Source organism: Chanodichthys erythropterus, chromosome 15, assembly GCF_024489055.1.
Source record: "Chanodichthys erythropterus isolate Z2021 chromosome 15, ASM2448905v1, whole genome shotgun sequence".
NCBI classification, from domain to species: domain Eukaryota; kingdom Metazoa; phylum Chordata; class Actinopteri; order Cypriniformes; family Xenocyprididae; genus Chanodichthys; species Chanodichthys erythropterus.
This window is the reverse complement of record NC_090235.1, coordinates 7,460,779-7,484,538: the sequence shown is the minus strand read 5'-3', so window position 1 is coordinate 7,484,538 and position 23,760 is coordinate 7,460,779. Positions and strand designations below refer to the sequence as shown.

The 23,760-nt window shown below is 36.3% G+C and overlaps 1 protein-coding gene across 4 annotated transcripts; it reads right to left on the bottom strand.

Annotated features, from left to right (window-relative positions):
* Positions 1-40: 40 nt before the first annotated feature.
* On the bottom strand, positions 41-22,880 carry gsk3aa (glycogen synthase kinase 3 alpha a). Of its 4 annotated transcripts, none has more exons than XM_067361595.1 (10): positions 22,494-22,880; positions 21,264-21,451; positions 16,048-16,131; positions 15,460-15,570; positions 14,848-14,978; positions 13,646-13,850; positions 11,889-12,023; positions 10,869-11,055; positions 5,439-5,516; positions 41-2,798 (listed from the first exon to the last, which is right to left on the bottom strand). In XM_067361595.1, the coding sequence occupies exons 1-10, from the start codon at positions 22,747-22,749 to the stop codon at positions 2,746-2,748; spliced, it is 1,428 nt and encodes a 475-aa protein (XP_067217696.1). In that variant the 5' UTR covers positions 22,750-22,880; the 3' UTR covers positions 41-2,745. The 4 variants fall into 4 exon arrangements, with proteins under 4 accessions (XP_067217696.1, XP_067217697.1, XP_067217698.1 ...); XM_067361596.1 differs by having other exon boundaries at positions 11,889-11,984; positions 22,494-22,879; XM_067361597.1 differs by lacking the exon at positions 5,439-5,516.
* Positions 22,881-23,760: the final 880 nt, after the last annotated feature.

Genomic DNA, 23,760 nt, shown 5'->3' with positions numbered 1-23,760 from the left:
TGTTCCACTGAGCATATCTCTTCACTCCAGGTCACTTCCAGACTGCCTGTCCTGTATTAGAGGTTGCTTTGGGCAAGAAAGCATCTGCTAAATAACAAATAACTTTTATAAAAACAAAGAAACACACAGACATCATATTCACAGCATATTACACATTATTACACATTCAGTGGGGTTCAAAGTTTCAAGACCACTATTAAATACACTTCTGTTTGGCATTTTCTATTTTGATACAAATGATTTCCATTACGAATTTTTTACAATTTTTTTTTTTTTTTAATTAACCTTAGCTTTAATTCAAATCACAAATGTTCAATTTTGGCCCAATACCATACATTCATTCAAATAGAGTATAATTTGATGTCATGTCAAACAGGTAAGGCATGTTAAAACTCACACACAGCGCACACACACACATACACACACCAGCACTGCCTCTAAAAACTCACTTTATTAAATGAGTTCAATTTATTCTGACAAGCTCTCCATTCGTCTCTCTTTGTCTCAGGACACAATTCCCCTGGGCCAGAACACTGAGGCAGAAAGTTCCAACAATTAACCCCCGCCCCGCCCCATAAAACAAAAAAAAAAAAAAAAAAGGGGGGGGGTTAATAACAGGCTAATGTTTGGCTTAAGGCAGAGACGAGGAGGAGGGCAGGATTACAGGAGCAATGAAGAGGAAGAGACTTTGCAGGCTGGTCTCAATTCATTTAACAAGCCTTAAAAGGGGAGGAAAATAAACTTCAAAGCCAAATACACATTTGTATATATATAAAAAAATTCACATTTCTAAGAGCACACATACATGTTGCTGTGGGCTTGATTCACAGATGTCAGATTAAAGAATAAACACATTCCACTGTCTTTGAGGCTTCAAGCCAGATTGGCAAAACCGCCACAAAGAGCTGCAATATTTCAAGCAGCTGATTCACTTCAGAGACTGTCCTTTTCATGAAAAGCAGACCGTATGAGCATTAATTCCAGTGCACCTTTACAAAAATGTGCTCAAATTGCCAAGTAGAGAACAAAGGATGACCATGTTGGACATGAAGCTTAAGTTTTACTCCTTTTCCCTCCCAAATCAAGTGCTGAGCTTATGAACTGACATACAGTACTCTGATAAGGGTTACTATTTCACAAAAAAAGTGAAACTTTCAGCCCCAACATTACATAACAAAGCAATAAATACTGTAAATGACAAACAAAATGAAGACGGCCCAAGAGAGAGAAAGGGAGAGAAAGACAAACAAAAACACAAAAGTGGTACAGTGTTGATATTTACATCCTGCACAGAGCTTAAAAAACAAAGTATATTTACATACAGATGGGTGGAGCAAAACTGGTCAAACCACACCCACTGAACATTAAAAAAAAAAAAATGAAACAGAACAGGAGAATAGCATGAACATCACAGAAAGTTGGAAGATAGGCCATTGAGGGCCTCAGAACAGGGTATATTGAGAAGCTAACAGATCTGTTCTCAAGAAGAAAAAAAAAGATTTCAGTCATTTTGGACAGCTTGTGGATCGATACGATTGACTGAGACCATTTGACGTTACGATTCTCAACTCGTGTGGAGATTTCACAAACATTTTATAGAACTGTTCTACCACAAAGGCCTTTAATAAGAGTAGCTTAATTTATCAGAAAAATGATGTTGATTGAAATGCTAAAACAGACTGAAAATGTACCGAAACACTCAATTACGATGCAAGGTTCAGTCTACAGACCTGACGTCATTCAAAAATGACTTTGAACGGATGAAGAATGTGTAATCTCACAAGAATAAATTAAGCCTAGACCTGGAGCATCATTAAAAGTTAATGATAATGCCCAGGAACATAAAGTCACTTCAGTACAACAATATTAATATGCTATTGTCTTGCATAAATCATTCTTTCCCTTCTTTATGGTCAACAAGAACATTTAACAATTTCCCAACCAGCTCTTCTTCGCTGTGCCTTTGTTCCACAGGGGAAAAGACTGAATGCTTTCTCAAAAGTCCATCCAATTCCCAATTTGAAAACAACAAATATATTTACTGGAAGTTAAAAGTAAGATATTAAAATAACTGTATAAAACCACAACATTTAGTCCCGCCCATTTTCCTTGACATCTACAACAAGATACATCATTTACCATGACTGCTCGTTCCCTGCGAAATGTATTATACTTAAGATAGGGAGACTGAGAGGGATGAGTGAGCGTTAGCTAAACAAATCAAGGTAAAACATCCACTGTAAATGTCGATTTAAATAAATTAAGATAAAAATTAGACAGAGGACCTGCCCCTAGCCACTGAACCAGATCGCATTTGACCTCCAAAGCACGTGCGGTGTTGCGTTATGGATGCGCATGAGCTTTGCTACGGGCCTATGCAGCCGTTCGGAGCACTCTTGATATTGACTACCTCTATTATCTGAAGCAAATATTAGCAGTGTAACTCTGTTTGTTGTTTGTTTCATGTACATGGCAGAGTGTCGGTGTGTGTGTGTACAGTATGTTTCTCGGTAGACAGTCAGCAAACATCAGGCTTTCCAGACCGCCGTGCAGTCGCTGGTAATTCTGAAACGCGTGACACCTGAATCAGTCTGTAAATGTGTGAATTAGAGCTATAGGGAGGAGGAGCCGTGTATGAGGTAAAGAGGGTGTAAGACTGTATGTGTTTGTCAGAGGGAGGGATGTGCGCTGTGGTGGCTCAGATGCTGTGGTGTGTGAGCTTGTTTTTTTTTTTGAGTCACAGCCTCAGGTGCTGTTGGTGAGAGTAGATCCAGGCTGTACAGGACCTTCAGAGCCATCTGACAGAGAACAGAGAGGACAAAACAAAAAGAGTTTGAAAAATAAAATTTGTCAGCGTGATCCGCAAAACTATGGAAGCTTGTTTCCACGTTTTAATAAAAAATAAAAAAAGGTAAGTGCAACTTCTCACAATTCTGACTTATTTTTGAGTGATATAAACTCACAATTGTGAGTTATAAAGTCAAAATTGGGTGTTATAAATTCGTAATTATGTTATAAGGTCAGAATTGTGAGATATTAACTCGCAATTCGGACTTTTTTCCTTAAACTTGCCAGTGTATATCTCTCAATTCTGACTTTATAACATGCAACTGCGAGTTATAAAGTCAGAATTGTGAGACATAAAAAATAATCTTCTTTTCCTCAGAATTGGACTTTATGACTAGCAAATGCGAGTTTATATCTTACAATTCCGAGAAAAGAAGTCAGAATTGCGAGATATAAACTCGCAATTGCGAGAAAATAGCCAATATTTGCTAGTTCATATCCCGCAATTTTGAGTTTATAACGTGCAATTTTGACTTTATTTCTCACAATTGTAAGTTTATATCTCGCCATTCTGACATTATAACTCGCAACTGCGAGTTTATATCTCGCAATTCTGAGAAAAGAAGTCCGAATTGTGATATAAAAAGTCGCAATTACCTTTTTTTATTTAGTGGTGGAAACAAGCTTCCATAGCAAAGACATAGCTCCATACTCACACACAAAATACATTCAAAAACCTTTTAAAAGTCTGGGGTCAGTAAGATTTAATAAATAAATAAATAAATAAATAATAATGCTTGCATTTAGCAAGGACACAAACATTGATGACAAGTCACAGAAAAGACATTTATAATGTTACAAAATATTCCTATTTCAAATAAATGCTGTTCTTTTGAACTTTCTATTCATCAAAGAATCCTAAAAAATATTTAAGCAGCACAACTCAACATTGACAATAATAATAAAAATATTTCTTGAGTACCAAATTAGCATATTAGAATTAGAATATTAAACATACTAATGAATGAGTAATGGCTGCTGAAAATTCAGCTTTGCCATCACAAGAATAAATTACAAGTTATTTTAAACTGTAAAAATATTTCAAAACATTTCTATTTTACTGTATATTTGATCACATAAATGTAGCCTCAGCAAGCATAAGAGACTTTAAAATATATATATATATATATACACCAACCCCAAAACTTTTGAATGATAGTGTAACACAATGGTTCCCAAACTTTTTCTGCCAGGTCCCCTTTTTGTAGATAAAACTATTTAAGCCCCTCACCAACATTCATCTACATAAAGACACCCTCAGACATGACCTTGCTTGCAAAATCCTATAGGATTTATTTGAAACATTGTAACTATAGGAGTAAAACAAATTCAAGGACACGACAAAAACGTTGCAAATACATTTGTCCTTTTGTGTCAGAGGTTGCAATAGAATGGGTTTACTTGTTTACTGTTGGGAATTTGTTGTTGCGTTGAGCCGCTGGCACTGGCTTTCTTTCACAAACTTCTAAGTGCAGAATGATGCATTCACCATTCGTTTATAATTTTGCATCGCTCCCTGCAATATTCAATTCTGATTCTTCAATCATGCTATCCAGCCTTTTGTTACTGCATGACAACAACCACTACAATAGATAACAGACCGCTCAATCGGGTACTGTAAGTCATTTTGAGGTAATAAAATGTCAAATTAATATTTTGCATTCAATTATTTACTTATGTGGAGAGTAGACACACAATATGCAAGATAATTTTGTAGTGCGATCTTGCGATCAGTTTGAGAACCACTGGTGTAACAGGAGATAAAGGATTAGATCACTTTAAAATGAAAATTACCCCATGCTTTACTCACCCTCAAGCCATCCTAGGTGTATATGACTTTTTTTTTCTGATGAACACAATCAGAGAAATATTAATAAATATCCTGACGCATCCAAGCTTTATAATGGCAGTGAATGGGATCAATGAGTATGAAGCTCAAGAAAGTGTCTCCATCCACATCCACCCATCATAACATACTCCACACGGCTCCAGGGGGTTAATAAAGGCCTTCTGAAGTGAAGCGATACATTTGTGTAAGAAAAATATCTTTATTTAACAAATTATAAAGTAAAATGTCTAGCTTCCACCAGACCACCTTCCATATTTAACTTACGAAGAAAGTGTAACTGACGGCCTTTATTAACCCCCCCGGAGCCGTGTGGAGTTTGTTTATAATGGATAGATGCACATTCTTGAGATTCATACTCGTTGGTCCATTCACTACCATTATAAAGCCTGGACGCATCAGGATATTTATTAATAGAACTCTTATTGTGCTCATCAGAAAGAAGAAAGTCATATACACCTAGGATGGCTTGAGGGTGAGTAAAGCTTAGGTAATAATTAATTAGGTAAAAGGTAATTTTCATTTTAAAGTGAACTAATCCTTTAAATGCATTGTGAAGGCATTACTACATCGGGAAAGTAATTTCAGAAGAAAATTATTGTCCATGAAAGATAATGAATGAAAGCATTTTCCTCATCACTGATGAATCATGCACAATAAAACAACAGGAAGACTTTATTAACATCAAATTTTGATTTAACTTGGTCTTAAACCAGACCATCACTGAGAAGAATAACAGCATTACCGTTGGAGGATGCTACGGTTTGTGCACAGGCATGAGGTGGAATGAGAATGGAATTGAGCTGGGGCTGAATCATCAGCTCTGAAATAAAGAGAAACACATTCTGTTGACATCTCTAAGAGGAACAAACAACTCAGCAAACATATCAAATGCTCTTTTAAGAACAGAAAAGATTAACACATACAATCCCATAAAATGGGCAAGCACTGGATCACTAAGCAATACCGAAGAAGACTAAATCACCAAATCCAAGATAAGCAACAGGATCAGTTTGAAGGGGCTGAGCAAAGTGCAGCTAGTCTCCTCTCAATCGCTTTTGTAGCATTTAATTTTGTTCCCTGAAGTCCAATTATGTTAGACAAGGTTTCTTGCATTAAACGTAGCTGTAATTTAGCTTTGTATGACCATTTGCTGCCCCCTCTCTAACCCTTAAAATTAAAGGAATAGTTCATTCATAAATCAAAATGATGTCATAATTAACACACATTCATGTCTTTTCAAATCTGTATTACTTATTTCTTCTGTGGATCACAAAAAACAGATTTGTACTGGCCGCTCTTGTCCATGCAATTAATTTCCATGGGGAATTAAGCTTTCAAGCTTCAAAAAGGATGTAAAAGTATCAACGATTCCATCTGAAGTTTTCTGGTCATATAATATAGTTGAGTGAGGGAAAGACTTTAAATTTAAATCATTATTTACTGATAAACTTGTCCAGCTTCTCCAGTTCTGCACAAAGCATGTGCATGGCATCAAACATGGCATCATGGACACAAACTTGATGGTGAGTAAACAATGACAGAGAACTTCTCCTTTGTGTTTTAATACACTACACAGCAAAAAGTACATATGGTCCCTCTCTAAATAGTGTTAAAGTAACACTGAAGCAGAGTTAAAGTTAATGGTATAATTAAGCGATTAATTAAGTGATGAATGAGCATTATTGATGAACACCTGCTGTTAACAAGCTGAATCACTGAAGAAAAGATAATCCTCCTCTGCTAAGATCTTGAGAGATATAATGTCTTTTATCTTCAGGTGATTTCATCCAAATCTGTGGCTGAAGTCAGTTGTAGTTCTTGTGTTTCTCTTTTCTTCATTGATTCTGCTTGTTAACAGCAGGTGTTCATCACTAACGCTCAATTATCACTTAATTAATTGCTTACTTATCTCATTAACTTTAACTCCGCTTCAGTGTTATTTTAACACTATTTAGAGAGGGACCAAATGTACTCCGAGCAGAGTTGATTTAACTCTGTTGATTTTGCTGTGTACCAGTGTTTCCCATATGTTAACTAGACTGTTGGCGGCCCGCCACATTCTAATTTGTCCCACCACAGTCTCAAAGTAGGCCTGTCGTGATATTTAAATAACCGATTGATAATTGCGCTCTTTTGTACGGCAAACAAATTGGAGTCATAGAGCAAAAGAAATAGACTAGCACCAATTAAGTTTTCGTGTACTATATTTAAACTCATCTAAAGCCATTCTTAGCTTCATGTGAGGGACAGAAAAACATGTATATTGTTCCCTCCGCTGCAGCTGTCAATCATTCTCTGGTTAGCACTCAAATGTCGCGTTGTGTTCGGTAACGACAGTCAGACAGACAGTCAGTCAGACTACTCCCATTATAATACTTGATATGTGGATAAAGGTCTGTGGATTTGCATAAAATGACTGTATCTTGCTGGAGTTTATTGCCGTTTCTGAACGATGTCATTCACAGGGTTTCTGTTAGATCGCACAACACAAGGACTATGAAATGGCGTTACACTGTGCCGTTAACTTTTCAATGCACTGCGCAACTGCGAGTTGTAACTCCATATTGCTTCAAGCACATCATTCTGCACCCGGGATGTGCATAAGTGGTTGTGCTGCTGTTTTGAAGCGTTTCATATTATCATGGTTTTGCACACTGAAATATTATTAATAACCTATTTTGTTCTGTCGTATCTATCATATTTTGCTGTCCCATTAAAAAGCTGCACAATACATTTAAAATAAACATTTTAATCTAATTACAAATAATATAAATAGTTTTTTTTTTCCATTTGATAAGAATGCAAATAGTAATTTTAAACTTTTTATTAACATTTAAATTTTATAAAATTACTGTGCAAAGTTTTTTTTCCCAAGAATTAGGCTAGCATACTTTTTGGTGATGAATTACAGTGCCCTCCACAATTATTGGCACCCTTAGTAAATATGAGCAAAGGTGGATGTGAAAATAAATCTGCATTGTTTATCCTTTTGATCTTTCATTCAAAAAATTCACAAAATTCTAAACTTTCATTGAAAGAAAACAGTTGAAAGTGGGGGAAACTCACATTATGAAGTTGTGACTCACATTATGAACATTATAAATGTTTTTCTTCAATACATGTTGGCCACAATTATTGGCACCCCTAGAAATTCTTAGTAAAATATCTTTGAAGTATATTCCCATTCATATTTACATTTTTTGGGTGACTAGGAGCATGAAATTGACCAGCCATGACTTCCTGTTCCACAGGAGTATAAACATGAGGAAACACAAAGGCCAAATTCCCGTAATCATTCATCACAATGAGTAAAACCAAAGAATATAGTTCTGATGTGCAGCAAAAGATTGCTGAGCTTCACAAAATATAAAGTGGCTGTAAGAAAATAGCTAAAGCATTGAAAATCCCCATTTCCACCATCAGGGCAATAATTGATAAGTTCCAATCAACTAAACATGTTACAAATATGCCTGAAAGAGGACGCGTGTCTAAATCATCCTAATGTGAAGTGAGGAGGAAACTTTGAGTGGCCAAAGACTCTCCAAGGATCACAGCTGGAGAATTGCAGAGAGTCTTGAGTCTCAGAAAGCCTAAAAAAATTATCAAACAGCACCTACATCCCCACAAGATGTTTCAAGAAAAATCCTCTGCTCTCATCCAGAAACAATCTCCAGCATATTCAGTTGTCAGACAAGACTGGAACTTCAAACGGGACCGGCTTCTATGGTCAGATGAAACTAAAAAAAAAAAAAAAAGAGCTTTGGCAGCAAATCCACCAGATGGGTTTGGTGCACACATGGATAAAAAGTACCCCATGCCCACAGTTAAATATACTGCTGGATCTTTAATGTTGTGGGCCTATTTTTCTGCTGGAGGTCCTGGACATCTTGTTCAGATACATGGTATCATGGATTCTACCAAATACCAACAGATAAAAAAATCAAAACCTAACCGGTTCTGCTAGAAATCCAATAATGGGCTGTGGTTGGATCTTCAATCAGGACAATGGTCACTGAGCACAAAATGAAGCTTCTGCCATGGTCTTCTCAGTCCTCTGACCTGAACCCTAAAGAAAATGAGTGGAGTGAACTGAAGAGAAGAAGCACCATCATGGAGCTGGGAATCTGAAGGTTCTGGAAAGATTCTGTATGAAGGAATGGTCTCTGATCTCTTGTCAGGTGTTCTCCAAACTCATCAGGTATTATAGGTGAAGGTTGCAAAAAGTTTTGAATACAAGGGTTCCAATAATTGTCGCCAACGTTTTGGAGAAAAACATGTCATAATGCAAGTTCCCTCCCCCCTTCAATTATTTTCCTTAAATGAAAGGTTATAATTTTGTTTTGTTTTTAATGAAAGATCAAAAGGATAAACAATGCAGATTTATTTTCACAGCTGCTTTTGCTCATAATTACTAAGGGTGCCAATCATTGTGGAGGGCACTGTATATAGTTATTTATTTATTAATTAATAATAATAATAATAATAATAATTATATATATATATATTTTTTTGGTCAGCTTATTATATATTTTCATTCATTTGTTGTTATTCTCTATAATGAAGTAGTGTGTTTAGTGCATTCTGGATTGTGTTTAACAAATCAAAGAGTGACCATTAGTTCCACAAATACAGATGTATAGATACAGGCCCCCACTAATTATTCTAGAAATAAATTAATTCAACAAAAGTGACCTCTTTTGCTACATATTTTTTAATGGTTTAAATGTATACTCCACATGTCTGACCACATATGAACTATCATTTAGCCTACTATATGTTGTGTACGTGACTAATGTGCCCTACCATCACCAATAAATAAATTTACTATTAGAGCACAAAATTGTTTACAAGAGAACAAATTTCTTCATTGATCTAATCACTTCAATTTTGGTCTCAGAATGCACCAGATTTATGCATTTATATTTAAAATGTACTAAATTTTCCTAGAGGGACCACCCGCCACAGTCTCACAAAATCCTGTGGGAAACACTGCACTACCATTCAAAAGTTTGGGGTCAGTAGAATTGTATAATGTTTTTAAAAGAATTCTCTAATGCTAACCAAAGCTGCATTAGTTTGATCAAATGTAAAAACAGTAAAATTGCCAACATGACACATGGATCGTATGATCCTTCAGAAATCATTCTAATGTGCTGATTTGATGCTCAAGAAACATTGATAATAAGTAATGTTGAAAACAGTTGTACTACTTAGAATTTTGTAGAAACAGCAATACTTTTTTCAAGATTCTCTGATGAACAGAAAGTTCAAGGGAACATTTGAATAAAAATCTTTTGCAACATTTCAAATGTCTTTACTGTCACTTTTTATCAATTTAATTTATCCTTGCTGAATAAAAACATTCATTTCTTTTAAATAATAATAATAATAAAAAATCTCTTCCTGAACCCACACTTTTCAACAGTAGTGTATGGATATAAACTGTTATAATTGGCTGAGCACTGCAAACTGATGTTGTTTTTATAACCTTTTATCAGAGAGGATCAAAGTGCTTAAAGGATTAGTTCACTTCTGAATGAAAATTTCCTGATAATTTACTCAACTCCAAGTCATGCAAGATGTTTATATCTTTCTTTCTTCAGTTGAAAAGTAATTAAGTTTTTTGATTGTTTTTGAAATTAAGACCCTTATTCCTCGTCTGGTATCGTTTAAAGCCCTTTGAAGCTGCACTGAAACTGTAATTTTGACCTTCAACCGTCTGGAGGCCATTGAAGTCCACTAAAAGACTTTCGGTCATCTTTGGAACACAAATGAATATCTTTTTGATGAAAGGTAATTAATTAATGACCAAATTTTCATTTTGAGGTGAACTAAATGGTTTTATGGCAAAAAGGCCTCATATATTACTTGTTACATATAAATACGTGACTGGTTCAGTTCTGAACAAGCTGTTACAGCAGGCTAATTTTAATAAATGCTCCGGGCGGGGAGATTTCTGATGTCTGAATTAAGTGATTCTCATAGCTGAAATTACAGAAAAGGCGGATTAAATACACTGATCCGGATCCTTGTTCTGAGATTAAATAGCCTCAGGCCAAAACTGATACTAATCCTATGGAAATCTGTTTTGAGATGCATTACTTGAATGACATCTATACGCAATCTGCGAGTTTGTGCCAACATGTACGCATGAAAGGCTCATGTGACTCACCTGTCATGGTGAAGTTGAAAAGCGGAGGCAGCTCTCGACCGCTGGGCAGGCGGGTGCCAGGTTGGCGCAGCTCGTCAAAGAAGCCGTGAGCACAAGCCTGAAGCGGGGACAGTCGGGTCACTGGTGTGTACTCTAAGAGCCGAGAGCACAGGGCTATTGCCTCAGGAGGAGTTCTTGGTTTAAACACCTGTGGAGGAATGACAAAAATAAAAATGAGAAATGGGAGGAAACAACACAAGAGTTATAAGACAGCTAGTGTTGTCAAAAAGATAAAATTTAAAATTTCAGTACTGACTTGGCACCGAAGTTGGTACTGAAATTTAAAAAATGTGATGCTTTAAGCGCTGTTGAGCGGATTCGTAAACACCTCTGATTGGCCATTGTGTTCACACCATCAACAGATATGTCTGTGATTGGCTACAATGTTCAACGCACGGGAGGGTTTGAAAGTGTTTGAATGCAGGCGTCTATCAGCAGGCCTGCTTTCAAATGCTACTGTGTGTATCTGTGTAAGTGTTTGGTGAAGAGCATCATTGATGTCCATTTACAACGTGTTTTTGTGGCGTTGATCATTGTAGCCAAATCACAAACATATCTCTTGAGCGTGTGAGCACAATAGCCAATCAGAGGTGTTTACGAATCCACTCAACAATGCTCAAAGCCTCACATTTTGTACATTTCAGTACCGGCTTGGTACCGAAGTTGATACTTTTGACAACACTAAAGACAGCTCACTGACATTAGCTACTCTCTGAAAAATGCACTCCACTAGTAAAAAGCTAAGTACAAATTTTGTATAAAATCTTTGTAAGATATGCAAGAACAGTCTTTTACCTCACATGTCAGTGAGATGGTCTCTTCCTGTCTAAGTGAACAGTTCTTGACCAGAACAAGCAGTAAACATGCCAAATGTCCAAAGTTGTTACATGAGAAAATTCATAAGCCAATCTTTTACATTGCCAACAGATACCTCATGGCTTTGGTTGTAAATATGAGCTAGATTTGGGTTTGAGATTTTACCTTGGTCCATGGATGTGCTTTGATCTGTGGGAATTTGAACTCTGTGTAGTTTGGATTCATTTCACGGATCTGATCTCTTGTGGGGGTTCCAAGTACCTGAGCAGACAGACAGAAACAACTGTGAAGAATGCTGGGCTGAAAAAAAACAAAGTTGAAACGCAACATTATATATGATTCAAAATCAGGTGTGTGTGTGTGTAGACACAGACACAAGACACACACAAAATCATTCATAAAAATTATAAATGTTTTTGAAAGAAATCTCGTATGCATACCAAGGCTGCATTTATTTGATCAAAAATACAGTAAAAACAGTAGTATTGTGAAATAGTTACATTTTGAAATAACTTTTCTATTTTAAAAAGTAATTTATTGATGTGATGGCAAAGCTAAATTTTCAGCATCATTACTCCAATCTTCAGTGTCACATGATCCTTCAGAAATCACCCCCCCCCCCCCCCCGTACGTCACTTTTGGTCACTTTAATGCATCATTGCTAAATAAAACTAATAATTTCTGACCCCAGATGAACGGTAGAGTAAATACTCAATATAGAAGCTCAATACAAGTTTTATGTTGATTACTACAGAAATTAGATGGACATTATAAAATCATCTTGCCTAACAGTGTTGAACTGAACCTAAATTTATTTATTTATTTTTAAATCCATGTCAGTAGCAAGGCTATCTTCATGGTGAAAACAGAATAAGACAACAGTCATACACTTAACAAAAATCTATACAAGTCATTTTAGATTAATACTAGACAGAAACTCTAAAATACATTTTGGTGATACTTTTTTAAATACATCAGTTAAACATCTCTGAATAAAAACATTGGCAATTTACATTAAAAACAGTACAGTCCAGTAAAGTTATGTTTGCCACACATTGTAGTTTGAAGAGGAAGGCATTATGGTGGTTCTTCATCTTTTAATAATAATAGCCATACACTGTAAAAAACTAAATCTGTAAAAATTACTGGCAGCTTATCACCCGGACATTATCCAGTAATTTTACGGCATTTACGTAAACCCTAAGACGGTAGCACTTTATTTTACAGTCCTATTCCCCATGTACATACTATGTACTTATTATGGTAATTGCAATAACTGGGTAATAACTAGGTACTAACCCTAAACCTAAACTTAAAGGTGATAAAGTTTTTAAATTTTAGCAGAATAAATCCTTCCATAAAAGATACTCATAATTATGGGATGATCAGCCTTTACAGATTCAAATGCCTAAAGGCAGCCGGTGAAGATTATCTATATATTTTACTATATACTACTATATTTACTATATATTCTTATGTTTACTATATATTCTACTATATTTTCCACAGCCAGGAGTAAAGCATGAACATCAGCTGTAAAGACAGAACTTTGTCCTGGGATTCGCATGCCATGACACTGATCTCCATTTAATGCTAGTGCCGATGCACGATTATATGCTTTGGATCTGTGAATACAGGTCTATGGAGAGGAAAACTGCATCTTGACTCCAAACATTTCTGTCGATATTCATGAGGGTGTGTTCATGACATGTCTTTTTGTGTTGATTTAAGGTTAATATAAAATTTGGCCTCAGATCTCAGGGAGCAATATTGCAAAAATGAGTGAGTTAAGATGTCCAAATTAATATCCAGGTTCTCCATGTAAGCTTTTATCCTCATTCCAAAAGGTCTAATATATCCAGGTCTGGCTTCATATAAATAAAAAATAAAAGTACAGATCAAAAGTAAGGGGTTAGTTTTACCTTTATGATCTCCACTAGCTGGTCCACACCACTGTCTCCAGGAAAGATAGGCTGCCCCAGCAGCAGTTCGGCCAGCACACATCCAGCTGACCAGACGTCAATGTTGGAGGTGTAGTCTGTCGCACCAAAGATGAGCTCAGGGGCGCGATAGTATCGTGAGCAGATATAAGAGACGTTAGGCTCACCCCTCACCAGCTGCTTTGCACTGAGAAAGATTTGAATTATGAGAAAAACTTTAATCAGGCAGTCAGTATGAAAAACGACAGATTTATAATTCTTCAATAAAACAAACACTGAATTATGCTCAACATCACAAAATAGCCAAAAATATTCCTTCATCACGGTACAAAAAAGTGCACTGTTGTTTAAACGTTTCTGTATTAAATGCTTTGTAATTTTCTTTAAAATACAGCATGACAGAACAGCTGGAAAAACAGCTCCAGAATAATGCTCAATGCAATACAGATGCACTTTCAAACAAAGCAATTATTCCAGTCTGATGTGCATCTCCGCTCGGCCAAACTATTTTCAAGCTTTTTCAGTTGCCAAATTGTCCATTTTTTTTTTTTTTTTTTACAGATACAAAAGTCAGTGTTTATGTTCCCCCAAAAGAAATCGACCTGAAAGCCAACAAGTGCCTTACAAAATCAAAAATTAAATACTTGAAATTGCAATAGATTAAACAAATGTGGTCTGGATTACAGTGGTCAACATGTCTGCCGATCATCCGATAATTCAAGTGTTTCTCATAAAAACAGCTCAGAAAAACAGATTGGATTCCCCTTAAAAACATCGAAAAAGGGGGCCAAAGTTTGGCCTGCAGGAAGAAAAAGAACACAGCAGAATAACAATCTGACCATCAGCATCAATATCCGGATGCATATTACTTTTGTCAATAAACAGAGAACATGAACAACCTCATTTGCTTACACATTTACAACACAATCAGAAACAAATATACCTTAAGACCGCAATGAGGCCGAGATACTGCACTGACAATATACAGCAAATCTAGATACCAACTAAGGCCCGCACTTATAAAGAGGTGCAGTCTCAAAATACAATGACTATAAAAGTGTAACACCCATTAAAACAGAACATAATGTTCTCTGGCGGGCAGGAGGACACATTTGAGAACCCATCAAATCTTCTCTCTCTCTCTCTCTCTCTCTCTCTCTCACACACACACACACAGCACTGACCTGCCAAAGTCACAGAGCTTGAGAACAGCTGTTTCTGGGTCCACCAGAAGGTTCTGTGGTTTGATATCTCTGTGACACACACCTTGGGAATGGATGTAGGCCAAACTGCGGAAAAGCTGATACATATACACCTAAGAGAAAATAAAAGCAGTAAGCAAAAATATCTTTATGTTAAAGAAAAAAAAATCTTTATCAGTCCCCATCTTTCCATTAATGAAGACTGATTAATGAGAAATTGATTATGTCAGAGGCGGTGAAAAGTAATTATTAAAGCAATAAGCCTTGAGAGGCTGTGTGTCAGTGATTTTCCCACAGTGGCAACAGCAAAAATTAACAGAAATTAAATAAAATGGTACACAATAACAGTTAAATTTAATCTGCCAAGTAATATAGTTCTAACTGCAGTAATATTACTCTAACTGAAAGCTGCTTGTGATGGTATCAACTCACATGTGCATACATATCCACATATTACCACAGCTTTCAATCCGATGAATTGTGCACAATAAGACCAAAGACATTTATTAAAAGAATAAATAAGGTGAATTTGTGTTGCCTTTAAGAAGTCAAGAATTGACTCAGTATTGGAGTATGTTGTTCAGTCGACTTTACCTTCACATAAAAGATGGGAATAATGGTTTTAGCTTTACTAAAGTGTCGTGCCACCCGATAGACGGTCTCAGGCACAAAGTCCAGCACCAGATTGAGGTATACCTCATCCTTCTGTGGAATAAAGACAAAAAACTATATAAACTATATAAAACAATAACCTGCCAAAAAAAAACATATATATATATATATTATATATTATATATACACATGGCCACAACTATTTGGGAAACTGCTTGTGTCTACATTCCAACATTTACCAGAAAGACTTCCCAGAAGTGTGGAAACTGTCATAGCAGGACCAACTCATTCTCATTATCACTGCCTGTATGTTCAACAAGCAATACTTTTGTCCATATAGTGTAGTTATGGACAGAATATAAACCCTTTAAAATCACAACAAGATCATCAGACTACAATTAGACCACAACCATAGAACAGGCCAAGAGTCACCTTTTCTTTTCTTTTTTACAATTTGAAAAAAATTCAACAGATATTCAAGAAATACACTACCATTCAAAAGTAGTACATATTTATTTCCATTTGGTGTCATAATATATAGAGCTTTGCAAAAATGTCACAGGTTTTTACCTTCTCTCCACTGCAATAGAAGAAATAGCGCAGCCTCACTATATTGCAGTGGTCCAGTTTTCTCATGATCTGAAGTTCTCGATTCTTCATAAAGACAGAAGAAAGACTGTTAGCATCTCCCAGGGGTAAGAGATGTCACAATATTTACAAGAGTAATCACGACAGTGCAATCCCCCTAGAGCAGCCTCGTTCAAGGGCACAGTGTTTGCTTTGGGAGTGGACAGCACAAGTGGGTCAAGTAAATGGTTAGCCGTTTCAGTATGAAAGATAGGGTGGTGTGTGACAACATACTGGTGATATATTTATTTATTTATTTATTTTTATTTTTTTTAAAAAAAGGTGCCGTAGAACGTCTTTTTAAAAGATGTAATATAAGTCTGAGGTGTCCCCTGAATGTGTCTGTGAAGTTTCAGCTCAAAATACCCCATAGATTTTTTTTAAATCATTTTTTTAACTGCCTATTTTGGGGCATCATTAAATATGCGCTGATTCAGGCTGCTGCCCCTTTAAATTCTCATGCTCGCGACTGCCTTAAACAGCATTAACACAGTAAAACTGTTCAGATTCGCCTATTCTTCTGAGGTCTTTGAGATTTACATAAGAAAGAGGAAACAATGGTGTTTGAGACTCACTGTATGTCATTTCCATGTACTGAACTCTTGTTATTTAACTATGCCAAGGTAAATTTAATTTTTTTATTCTTTTTTTATTTTATTCTTTAAGTAATCCTCACATTTTAAACCAGTGATTCTTAACTTGCAAGGCACAACCAATGTTATTTTAGTGTTATTGTGGTTATACAATTTATATAAAATAATAGTTTAGTTTATAGTTTTCATTTTAATTTTCAGGGCCTGAAAATTTTCACCCCCTTAGGTGACTCTTATGGGGGGTATTTTTTTTTAATTTGAGGGGGTGGGGGGGCTTTTTTATTACATTTATCTAATCTATGCTCACTCTATGTATTTATGTTTTTACAATGGGGTAATATTGTTGCACACAAGTTCATATACAGAACAAGGAAGCTTGATTTCAAACTTGAGTTGAATTTTCAAAATAAACAAGAACAAATAAACAAATTACAAGCAGAAGCACAAAAAAATACAATAAAATAAAAATACAAAAATTAAATAAAGAGTTCTTTACAGTTTTCAGGTTGGTCTAACAGTATTCAGGTACATGAATACTACAGGAATTTAATGAATTAAATGTTTAATTGCATAAATTAAATACAGATTAATTCTTATCACTTTCTTTTGTTGTTTGATTAACATTACTGACAGACAGAAGCAGGTATATTAGGCCGCTGTAACTGTAAGAGCTAATGCACAGATCCAATATACTGATACAAATTTGTTTTCTTTCTCAACAGTTTACACATCCTGACATACTGTTGTGCATTTCTGACATTAAGCACAATAGGCAACGAAAAAGCACTTATTTTTGTACTCACAAGCTGCTTAAGAGGTGGCTTTTTGTGTGCAAGCAGTTTTAATATTTTTAGTACTTGAAATTCTTTACTATAGTAAGTTGCTAAGGCAACATTTCTAATTAGCATTTAAGTTTCTAAAATGTACATTTTGTTTTCATCTCAGTCAATATTTATATACACAGATGAGCCAAAACATTTTGACTACCTGCCAAATATGCCGTTGGTCCTCTGCATCCTGCCTAACAGTGCCGACTCACCTCTCTGGCACCAAGACATTAGTAGCAGATCATTCATGTCCAAGGTGAAGCCACAATGGATTAGAATTATTCGTTCTGTACATCCCACACGTTCAATCAGATTGGGATCTAAGGAATTTGGAGGCCATGGCAACACTTTGAACTCTTCATCATGCTCCTAAAACTCATTCCACAACAATGTGTGCAGTGTGGCAGGGTGCAACATCCTGCTGAAAGAGGCCACTTCCACCAGGCAATAACATTGTCATGAAGGGATGTATCTGGTCTGCAACAATGTTTAGGTAGGTGGCGCATGTCAAATTTACATTCACATGAATGGCCGTTTCCCAGCAGAACATTGCCCAGAGCATCACACTCCCTCCACTGGCTTGTCGTCATCCCACAGTGCATCCAGGTGCCATCACTTCCCCAGGTAAATGACGCACATGTACACAACTATCCATGTCACGTAAAAGAAAATGGAACTCATCAAACCAGGAAAACTTCTTCCACTGTTCCGAAGTCAGTTCCTATGCTGGCGTGCACAGCACTTTCGGCTGTGGACAGGGGTCATCAAGGGCACTCTAATTGGTCTGGGGCTATGCAGCCCCATACACAGCAAAGTGTGATGCACTGTGTGTTGTGACACATTCCTCCCATAGCCATCATTAAAATTTCGTGTGACTTGTGCCACAGAAGGCCTTCTGTCAGTCTGGTCCAGAAAGGATAGCCTTTGTTGCCCTTGCACAAGAAGCCTTGGGAGCCAAACACCATGTCGCAAGTTTATGATTTGTCCCTCCTCAGACCACTGTCAGTAGGTTCTTACCACTGCTGATCGGGAGCAACCCACAAGGCTTGCCATTTCAGAGATGCTATGACCCATACATAGGCATGTGGCACCTTGACATGTGGCCTTGTTAGGAGATAATCAATGAAATTGGCCTATGAGTGGCCAAAGTTTTGGCTCGTCAGTGTATGTACAGTACTTCCCACACATAGACTTTACTGGGGCGGGCCACCCATGTATAATAACGGCCGCCCAAGTTTATTTGGAGACACATTTTTGCTTTTATTATTTTTATCCTCTTATAATTTCATAACCGCGCAAGATTATGAAACCATCCGTGATCGAATAGCTAGTCGTTTCGTACCTGCTCGTTATGTGTGCGTCAGAACAGTTTACTCCCGCTGACATTCCCACGGGCGCTGCATTTTGCAAAATCACAAGGCGGCGCTGTTGCGCGTTCTACAAGCTCGCGCAACAGTGCTTCAGACTATGTTCAGACTGCTTCAAAGTGATTCTCAATCAGTGAAAAGCGCATAATTATGCCAAGCGATTGCTAATGAACTCAAGTTGATGAATTATTACAATGTCTACTTCATGGCCTTTATATAAAATGTTTTAGACGATTGTAAGAATCTGAAGGATCAGCCTACAATAGTACAGACATTTCAAAATAAAAGTCCCAGAGTATTTCGGGGTTGTTTATAATTAAAAGTCAAGTAGTCAAAAGTCAAAGTAATTAAAAAGTTTTTTCTTTTGGGCATTATTGGTATTTTGGTTACACAATAAATTGTATTTAATTTGATTTCCATTTAATTCATAGTAAATTATTGTAGTCTCCCCCACAGGAAGACAAGACTAAGAACATTATTTGACACATATATTATTCATTTTATAAATTTTACTAGTGAATGATTAGCGTCGCACACCTGTAGGTGATAGATAGGTGCGTAGGAAAGAAGACTAATAAAGTCATAATATGAAAAAACAAAAAAATGAATCCCGCACACTATCAACTTGCAAAACAATAAGAAAGACACTTTATTAGCAACGTTTCGATCGTAAGATCTTCATCAGGCATAAACATTGTATTCAAACTCCATTGTATTTAAAACATCATGAATCACAAAGAATCATCAATATCCAATCAAGATCAGTGATTAAATAATCATTAACACCACATCACATTATTAACTCAACAATTATATAATAAAATGGAATATATATATATATAATAAATATAAAGGAGTATTATTAATGATATCATATATCTAATGATCATATTTCATAACATCACATTAAACAATGCTTCATCATTCATACCCATAGGTGATAAAGTCTGAAGAGTAAAAATCCAGAACAATTCACGTCTCTGTAAGAGCAATTCAATATCGCCCCCTCTAGGTGGCACATTCACTTTTTCAATCCCATGTGATTCATGATGTTTTAAATACAATGGAGTTTGAATACAATGTTTATGCCTGATGAAGATCTTACGATCGAAACGTTGCTAATAAAGTGTCTTTCTTATTGTTTTGCAAGTTGATAGTGTGCGGGATTCATTTTTTTGTTTTTTCATAAATTTTACTAGTAAAATCTGTGTCCCATTCACTCAGAGAGACACTATATGACAGCAAGGAGAACATAGGAAAAGGAGAACCATTTAAATGCTGCAATTTTGCATAATTTACAATGCATAAGAATGCATAATATTAGTATGTAATTAAATGTAATAGTATGCTATGTCATTAAACTTAATTTCAATAAATAAAAATACTGTTAAAAATCACACGTTATTTGTTCGTCACATGTAGTAGACCATTTTTGTGCCGTGGCTAATAGGAGGATTTTTAGGCCAGTTACCACCGCAAGTATATTTCAAACCTGTGGGAAGCTCTGATGTATATATATATTAGTGATGAAATGGTTACGGGTTTTGATGATAAATCATGATAAGATTTCAGATGGTTAGTATTACACTTCATATTTTAATTATCATTAAAACCATATTTGATTACTGTGATTTGAAAAACTCAGGTAAACACTGTCCTTCCTTAAGCAAATTAACAACAAACGGTGAGCGGTTTTACAAGAATGCTGAGGGAAATTATATAGGAATGAATATATAAATGAATGAATTGCATGAATGCATCTAAAAAAAACCTGACTGTTGCAATGGCATTTTTACATCTGTGTAATGCCTAATAAAGTAAGGTTTACAGCAGCATGAAAGACACTTGGGACAGTTGACAAAATTGATCGAGCCAGTTTATTTGCATGTGTCTTGCCAGTTTAAACATTCAAACAATTTAAAAAAAATTAGGCGCAAGACGACGTGAAAGAAAACTCAGTTCAGTACTTGCACGCTGTTTTCTGTGCACACAAACAGAGAGCGAAGTCTTAGACAGCGTTCAATCACAGCATTGAGTTCTCCTTAGTGTCTTCTTGCACTTAAATGGTTTAAAATTGGTTGAATGTTTATACTGCCAAGACATGTGCAAATAAACTGGCCCGATCAATTCTGTCAACTGTCCCAAATGTCTTTCATGCTGGCTGGGTTAAGCAAATTTACTTTTAAAATCGATTTCCATATCTTTTGTTGTTAATATCAATGTCAAAGACTAATAGTGTTATATATTTTGCCCCAAAATCATCTGTACTACAAAGCAACCCTTAAAAATATTAACACTTAGAAAATGTCTTATTAAACTGAGTGGGTCAACAAGTACTTGTGCGCTTAGATGTGTGAAAGGGTGTGTCATACCTTAAATCGCTTATCCTGAAGTACCTTCTTGATGGCCACCCACTCCTGACTGTCAATGAGGCGTGCCTGATACACCACGCCAAAGGAGCCATTACCAATCACCTTGATATCAGTGTAGGACACCTCCTGCGGGCGATCCGGGCCCTGGCCTGGGGTGGCAACCACTGTGGTCACCTTCCCACTATCTCCTAAAAAAACATTTCAGACATTAGATCTAATTACCCAAAGCTGAGGTGTAAATGAGCAAATATTAGCCAATTAATTCTTGCAGCAATTACATTCACTCAAAAAGCAATGCTATTCTCTAAATATACATATATTTTACTACATACTTGGCATTTACAAGGTGTATTGGTTCATAACATATTGTTAAGGAAACATTTTGATTAAAAAAAAGTTAATATACTGAAAGCATAACTGTCACTACTAAATGTCTAGTGCTGTAGACCAGAAACACAAACAAACCTTGTGCAAGTGTACTTAGTAAAAAGTGTATTTGTCATTCTAAAGAAAACATGGCACATATATCACTAAATACGTGTCCGTCCTGACGTGTCCTAATACCCTTACATAGGACATTATGACAGTGGGCGTGTCAGGACAGGTAATTACCACCTATTCAACATGCCCTAAAACCTAGTGAGTTGTCTAGTAAAACAATCACTTTAATGACAGAGTCTTGAACCAGTTATTCTCAAGTTTATTATAGTGCCTCAAATACTAGTGTGCTGCCCACCTAGACAACATTATCCACAGGTTGCAATAAATGTGTATACACTACAAAACACTGACTAGGGTACTACCATGTTTTTGGACATCTTAATGTCACGTTATTTTTGGGCATAGTATTGCCATGGTAAAATTGTTTTCTCTGGTAGCACCATGGTTTTCTTTAAGTACCATATAAATATCAATGCACATGAATGTGGAAATCATGCCATGTTATATAAAAGTACCATGGTATTAGCATCACTGTACCATGGTAACGCAACAGGACTTTTTGTTAATATCCCAAAAGGCTCAGCTCAATAGGTTTTGAGGCCAAATCAATACCTCTCGTTTATAATCGTTTAACTCATAATTTTGACAATTTCCCTTGGTTAGCACGGGCTAGTTTCGTGGAGATGACATAACTGTCAATATCAAGAATGCACAGGTGTGTTATTTCATTATACACACGATATGTTCATTAAACACTCATAACTGAGATAACTTCGCGTATATACTCACTAGCTAGTTTTAAATTTGAGCAAGCAGATGAACTATCCGCCGAGGCCTGGGAGACCCCGGGCTTTCCTGCGTTGCTCCCCACGACAGCGGCGGATCCGGCGGATGCAGCAGCGGCTCCAGACGCCCCCTGAGGCTCAGCGAACGAGCTCGTCCTGGGCCGCCCGCTGCCGCTCATATCTGACTGAAAGTGTGCCGAGGCTGGGGGGCGATGATCACCTGTTCCCTCGACGACTTGGCCTGGTCCTGGGTGAAACATTGGATTAAAAACCAAAAGATGACAAACGTTTTGCCGCGACCCTCAGCGTTCACCCACTCTCTCACGCGCTGAGAATACGCGCAGCCTCATGGGGAATGCAGTTCGAGCGCACTGTAGGATCCTGACAAAAAAAAAAACTCCAGAAGCAGGTGTCATACACCTGAGCAAAGAGCTCACTACTACCTGTTTGTACAATTAATTATTTGTGTATTATGCATATAAAATAATAATATGAAAGAACTAAAAAAAAAAAATTCACTAATAAATAAACTAATAATGCACTTATAGATGGATAGAATTAAATAAAAAGAGAAAAGAGCTGTTTATTAATAAAAATTAAGGTCTGATAAAGATAATAAATATTAAAACAGATTATAAAAATAACACCAATATTATTCAGTGGATTCATGTGCTATCTATCTATCTATCTATCTATCTATCTATCTATCTATCTATCTATCTATCTATCTATCTATCTATCTATCTATCTATCTATCTATCTATCCATCCATCTATCTATCCATCCATCTATCTATCCATCTATCTAAAACTTGAAGCATCTTGATTCTCTATACAATTATATAATTACATTCTAATTTACAAACAAGACCAGATTCTGCATTAAAAATGTATCTAATAAAAAAAATACATCATTTTCAACATACTGACAACATGAGCATCTAAAATGTCAAAACCATATCTATAACGTACACCACTTTGCTTGTAAAAATCAATCACAAAAGAACTGCACAAAAACCAAGTGTTGTGTTAGGTCTTTAATTTTTTCAATAATCTCTTGTTTAGAAATATTGCACATGGTCAACATGCCTGTTGATGAGTTAACACTCACCTTTCTCATTCTAAAACTCCTTCTCCAAGTAAAGACAGTTTATTGGATACACAATCATAAGGTGTACACGCATACATGTGCAGGTATGTGTATGTGTGTGTGTGTGTGTGTATGTGTGTGTGCAAGCATTTGTCTGTTGCTGGGGGAGGGAAAGAAAGGGC